Source organism: Muscardinus avellanarius (genome assembly GCF_963383645.1).
Source record: "Muscardinus avellanarius genome assembly, chromosome: 5".
NCBI classification, from domain to species: Eukaryota; Metazoa; Chordata; class Mammalia; order Rodentia; family Gliridae; genus Muscardinus; species Muscardinus avellanarius.
The window spans coordinates 130,420,166-130,426,165 of record NC_137790.1 but is presented as its reverse complement, the minus strand read 5'-3'; the positions used below and the strand labels follow the sequence as shown (position 1 = coordinate 130,426,165).

The 6,000-nt window shown below is 49.0% G+C and overlaps 1 protein-coding gene across 1 annotated transcript in view; it reads left to right on the top strand.

Moving 5' to 3' along the window:
- Positions 1 to 3,259: 3,259 nt before the first annotated feature.
- PXYLP1 (2-phosphoxylose phosphatase 1) overlaps positions 3,260 to 6,000 on the top strand; it is a gene marked incomplete at both ends in the record, with an annotated part of 31,112 nt that continues 28,371 nt past the window's right edge. The window contains one exon of the mRNA XM_080696604.1: positions 3,260 to 3,338. Coding sequence (XP_080552730.1) covers positions 3,260 to 3,338 — 79 coding nt within the window. The remainder of the gene's footprint in view (positions 3,339 to 6,000) is intronic.

Here is a 6,000-nt window from a genome sequence, read left to right as displayed (position 1 = left end):
CCCAGCATATTTATGGTGGTTCAGAAACACCAAAAAGAAGGTTAGATTTGCTATGAACCGCTTCTCTGTTCCATGATCTTCTACCTATCCTTCTAATTTAAAAGATCAAGCAAGGAGGTGTGTGTGTGTGTGTGTGTGTGTGTGTGTGTGTGTGTGTAAATGGGGATTGAACTCAGGGGCATTCTACCTTTATATTTTATTTATTTATTTATTTATTTTGAAGCAGGGTCTTGCTAAGTTTCTGAGCACCTCACTAAGTTGCTGATACCTGAGACTATCCTCAAATCTGCGATCCTCCTGTCTCAGCCTCCCAAGCCCTGGGATTTTAGGCATGTGCTACCATGTCCAGCTAAGGAGGTCTCTGATAGAATAAATCCAATCAGGAATAACAGAAGTGCAGAGAAGCTCCAAAACCCAGGGCATCTGCAGGAGCTCAGGCTCAGGAAGAAGGAGGAGCTGCCGACCCTGGAGGAGCTGAGGTGAGGCACAGCAGAGTGCGCCTCAGTCTGGGCGTGGCGGCGCACGCTTGTCATCCCAGCATTCGGGAGGCTGAGACAGGAGGATCATGGTTCGCGGCCAGCCTCAGCTACTTAGTGAGGCCCTCTGCAACTCAGTGAGATCCTGTTTCAAAATAAAGAATAAAAAAATAGGGCTGGGGTGAAGTTCGGAGATAGAATGTCCCTGGGTTCCATCTCTAGTACCGCAAAAAAAAAAAAAAAAAAAGTGTGCAGCGACTTGTGTGTTGATCAACAGGTTGTAATCAGACCCCATGGTGCGGGAGGGTGTGTGAGGAGTCACATCCACGTTTACCCTCTGGAAGTGGGTGCCAGGACAGAGGACAGGGAGACTTGGATGTAACTTACGTTGTTTACCTTTGGTTTTTCCATTGAACCATCAGGCAAGAAACCGGCTGGGTTGGCCTGGGGGCCGGAGCCTCCTGGGTTTGACACTTCCTATCTGGGATTGGGGTCCGTCTGCAGCAAGCTCTTTGTTGCCACAGGAGGAAACTGTGGTCAGAGAAGCTCACGTGCTGAGTGTTCCCTGTGTCCTCAGCCCCACACCTGGCCTTCATCTGGCCGAGTCACCTTCGGGATCCGCGCGTGTCCTCTCTAATACCCTCAGGAGGTGCCGGGGGAGTTCAAATATCAGAATTAGAGAACATTTATTCAGAGTACCAAGGACAGCGAACCATGGGCAGAATAGCCAGCCTCGTACTTTATTTTTTTAAGCCAGAGTGCATGAGGCTAGGTGGAATGTCCCCAGGAGCAGTCCAGACCAGCTGACCATGATGCCTCAAAGGTGGTGACCAGAGGGATCAAAGCCGTTCACACTGTCACTAAAGGGACAGAAGCTGCCCAGTCTGGGTCTGTTGGTTAGCGGAGGTACCTGCTGACCTTCCAGGCTCCATTATGAGGTGCATTCTGTCCACTGTCTAGCAAATGTTCTCTTAGGGTAGTAGGCTTGGCAGGTCCCTTTTTAAAATTAAGAGTGCTCTTTAGTTTGGGCATATTAGAGGAAACATATGTACCTTCTCCTTCTGTGCTTGGCTGGTCTCACTTAACATAATGCTCTCCAGGACTTTCCATCTTCTTGCAAATGGTATGATTTTGTTCCTCTTTATGGCTAAGTAGAATTCCGTTGTGTGTATTTCCCAGAGTTTTGCAATCCATTCATCTGTTGATGGGGACCTGGGTTGGTTCCATATTTTGGCTATTACGAATTGTGCTGCTATGAACATAGGTATGCATATGTTGCTATAGTTCTCTGAATTCAACCTTTTGGGAAAACACCCAGGAGTGGTAGAGCTAGATCGTATGGTGGATCTATTCCTAGCTTTCTTAGGAATCTCCACACAGATCTCCATATACCAGTGGGACCCCAGATAATGGAGGGGAAATACCAGCAAAGCTTGAATGGAAAGATAGAGGAGGAGGAAGGCTGAACTTGATTAACGAGGGTCCACATCCGAATATGTGTAAAATTATGAATATGGCATGGTTACCTGGGACAATCATTGTTGGGAGGGGGGAAGGGAAAACGGGGGGGGGGAGAGGGCATCAAATATAGTTTAAATGTATACCATTTATGTTCAATAAAAATTTTTTTTAAAAAAGAGTGCTCTTTAAACTCCCGTGCAGGGCCCAAGCAGAGAGGGTATGAAGCAAAGGCTGCGGGGATGTACTTTTTCATACAGCAGCTTTTTGAAGTAGAATGCGTATGCCATGTGGTTCTCCCTGGGTGTACAACGCGGTGGCCTTCAGTATATGGAGGTTTCTGTGATCAGTGCCGCAGTACAGTAGCAGAGGAGGTTTTATCTGACGTTGTCTATCAGGACTCTGAAGGAGATTGCATTTGAAGGGGGAAAAGATTCAGGTTTGAAATAGCTGTTATAATCTGACATTTGAGAAGCTTTTCGAAAGAGACTGTGGTTTTCAAGTACCACTTAAAACCCCAATAAGAAACAGGAAATAAACTTGATAGGTAAGACTGAAAGGGTAAAAACCTATACGGCCCTTCACTACTTTTTCGTAGATGGGACTCATAGGGTCTTATTCAACTCTTTTTCCCCCAGTTCTTTTGGCCTGGTTCTAATGGACTCAGAGGAAATGAGATTGGTGGAGTGGAGCTGCCCGAGGACCCCCCACTTCAAGGTGCCCTAGGGCCCAGGAGAACGGTCTCTAATTAGTAGGCCGGAAGTAGCGAGTGCCTCATCACCCTGCCATCCTTAAAAGCATTACTGAGGGACACTTTGCAATGCTGGTGTTCCGATGCATGAGCGCAAAGTCCAAGACCATCTTAGCAAAATGTTCCTGTAAAAAGGCCAAAGGTCCAAAGGTTGGAGTTTGTAATGGGGTGAGCGGTGCCATCCCGAGGACTTCATCATCCTGCACGTTGTAAACGCTCAAGACATTGTAAACAGCCCTTGACGGTTTTCTTTGGAAATGTTGTGTCTCCAAAATACCTCTCGTTCCCCACTGATGTCAGATAAAGGAAGCTTCTAGGCACTGGTTTCTTCTTATGGGCTTCATGAGGCATCCTCACTTGGGCCCACCCGAGGGCAGAGATGGGTCACCGAGCGCGTGACTGTCCTCCGGCTAAGGATTCAGGCCTCCCTGCCAGGGGCCGGGGCTCCCCGGGGCGATGTGCAGCTGGTAGACTTGGTTGGTTGGCCTGAACATCTGCTGTTACCTCTGCTTCGTTCACAGGACAGGTGCCCCGTTTGAGGTGAAGCCATGAAGAGGAAATAGAACGAGGAATAATGCTTTTCCGCAATCGCTTCTTGCTGCTACTGGCCCTGGCTGCGCTGCTGGCCTTCCTGAGTCTCAGCCTGCAGTTCTGTGAGTACAGCTGAAGCCCAGCGTGCAAGGGGGTGCGGGCTTCACTGCGGAATTGAGGACCGAGGGTGTAGGAAGGGAGGCCAGAAGCCTTTGCTTTTTCAATGAACAATGAGGTTTAGAACCAAGGGGTCTTTCTTTTCTTTCTTTGTTTCTTTTCCTTCCTTCCTTCCTTCCTTCCTTCCTTCCTTCTTATGTACCTCCCTACCTCCCTACCTAATTATTTTGTGGTATGAGGTTTAGAACAATAAGATTATTATATTTAGTCAGTCATTTGTTTATTCATTTATTCATTTGTTTGTTTGTGGTGCTGGGGATTGAGTCCAGGGTACTCTTACCTCTCAGCTACATATACCCCCAGCCCTGTTTTTTTATATTTATTTATTTATTTATTTATTGCGGTACTGGGCATGGAACCCAGGAGCCTTCTACCTCCGAGATACACCCCCAGCCCTATTTTTTATTCTTTATTTGTTTTTGTTTGTTTGTTTTTGTTTTGTTTTGTTTTGTTTTTGGTGGTACTGGGGTTCCTGGAAGCCCTTCTACCCCCTGGCTACACTCCCAGACCTATTTTATATTTTTTATTTATTTGGAAACAGGGTCTCTTAAGCCAGCGAGGCTGACTATGAACCTGCACGATCCTCCTGTCTCTGCCTCCCAAGCGCAGGGATTACAAGCGTGCGCCACCACGCCCGGCGATCTTTTATTCTTTATTTGAAACAGGGTCTCACTAAGTTACTCAGCCTTCCAAGTATGGGGATCACAAGTGTGCACCACCATACCTGGCGCAATCAGGTCTTTTTATTATTGGTGCCCAGGTAGATGGCTGCCAGCAGGAGTCCTAAACCACAGAGCGGCATTCTGGGGCGCTCTTTAGGCTGTGAGGAGCGAGGGTGCTCGTGGTGAGCACCTGTGGCCCAGTTCTGTCATCCACATGGATTCCTAAACTGCCTGGGGATTCCAAGACTACTAGTTCAGGTGGTCGAGGAAGAGACATTGAATGACCCAGGTTGACCCCTCCTGCTGCGACGCACGGAACAGAGATACTTGGCCCGAGGTTGGCTCCTTGAGGGAGGTGTCCAGTTCACGTTGGGTAAAATGTCCAGACAGAGTTATTGGGGCGGACCGTGAGGTTAGGTCACTGGTGTCAAACTTGTTGGCCAAGGCACTCTGCCTGCCTCTCCCGTGCTCTGGCATCTCTGTGCTCAGATTGTGCCCTGAACATGTCTACACCACAGCTCCCTGCAAGTAGCAGTCCTCAAGCCCAGACCCGGCGCACACAACTCCTCAGTTGCACCCTTTGGTGGAGACCCTTCAGTGGAAATCTTCTGGAAGTTTCCATCCCCACTGTGACCTCACTCCGCTTGGCTTCTCCACAAGCACCAGCCTCGCTGCGTGCCCAGCACCTGCTGTGCTCTGCCAGGAGCGCCCTCCCTGCACCTCCCTCTGGTCCATGCACCCCTCTCCTCTTCCCCTCCAGGAACCTTCCATGGGTCCCAAGGGTCTGGTCCTTCTGTGATGAACATCAGGGCGCCCCGCACCCGCTCCCTCCTTTCACTAACCATGAAGTATCAACATCTTCTGTTTGGGGGACATTTTCTTCCACAAGACTATCTGTTTTTTGAGAGCAGAAACTGTGTCCTGTTTCTGTCTCTATCCCAGGAATCAGCACTGCCGGCAGATAGTAGGTATCTTGTAAAAGTGTGTGGATTGACCGACTGAATGAATGAATGAATGAATGAATCTGTGCAGGCTGTGCAAAGCCTTCCCTTTCCTCCCCTGCCATGTTCTTGAAGCTGAGAGCGCATCCGGATGACGCGGGATCGCGATTTCGCTGCGAGCTGACTTCTGTCTTACAATTTTGCCCTGGGAGACGAGCGTTTGGCTCTCACTGCCACCCAGCACAGCTCTGCAGGAAGATGGTGTCTCTGTCTCGGTTTGAGTGACAGGGAGAGGAGCAGGTGGCTCAGTGATAGCGATGTGGTGGGCACAGAGGAGCGCGGCGGGGACTGGGCACCAGGCATAGGTGATTGAAAAAGAAGGGGCTGAGAGCAAGTTTGCGGGTTCTCCTCCAGGACGGCATGGTGCCGGCCGCCTGCACTGCACGTGACCAGCCCGTTCTACTAGTAAAGAGAACCCCAAAGCCTCTTTCCCTCCTCCCAGCATTAGCAAGGAGGTCCAGAGAAGGTGGGCGGAAGAAGTTTGAAAATAACCCCAGATGTTAATGAGCTGCAAAGTGTGGGTCCTTTCCAAAAAGTGGGGATTGCCTTTGGGTAGTTTAATTTTTTATAACTTTTCATTAAGCTTCTCCAGCTTAATAGTCCCAGAGCCGCGAGATATGGCGGTCCACCCGGAGTTTTCTCCGGAGACCCAGACAGGTTCTGGGAGGTGAATGTGGGCTACTTGTTCCTGCATCTCCCTCACATGAGCTGGTCTCTGCGTCACTGAATAGGCCTGTGTGTCTTGCTTATATAACGCTTCTGAAAGTCCCACTGTTTTTAGGAGAGGGGATTTTTGAGCCACACTTTTTTTTTTTTTAAGGAAAGTTTTGCAGGATAAATTAGCCTGGCTGGGTCTGAGCACTTTTTTTCCGGGATACATCGGAGCTCAGAAGCATCTTAAGAAATGGACGCTCTTACTGTTCTTCTACTTCTAGGTAAAGCTA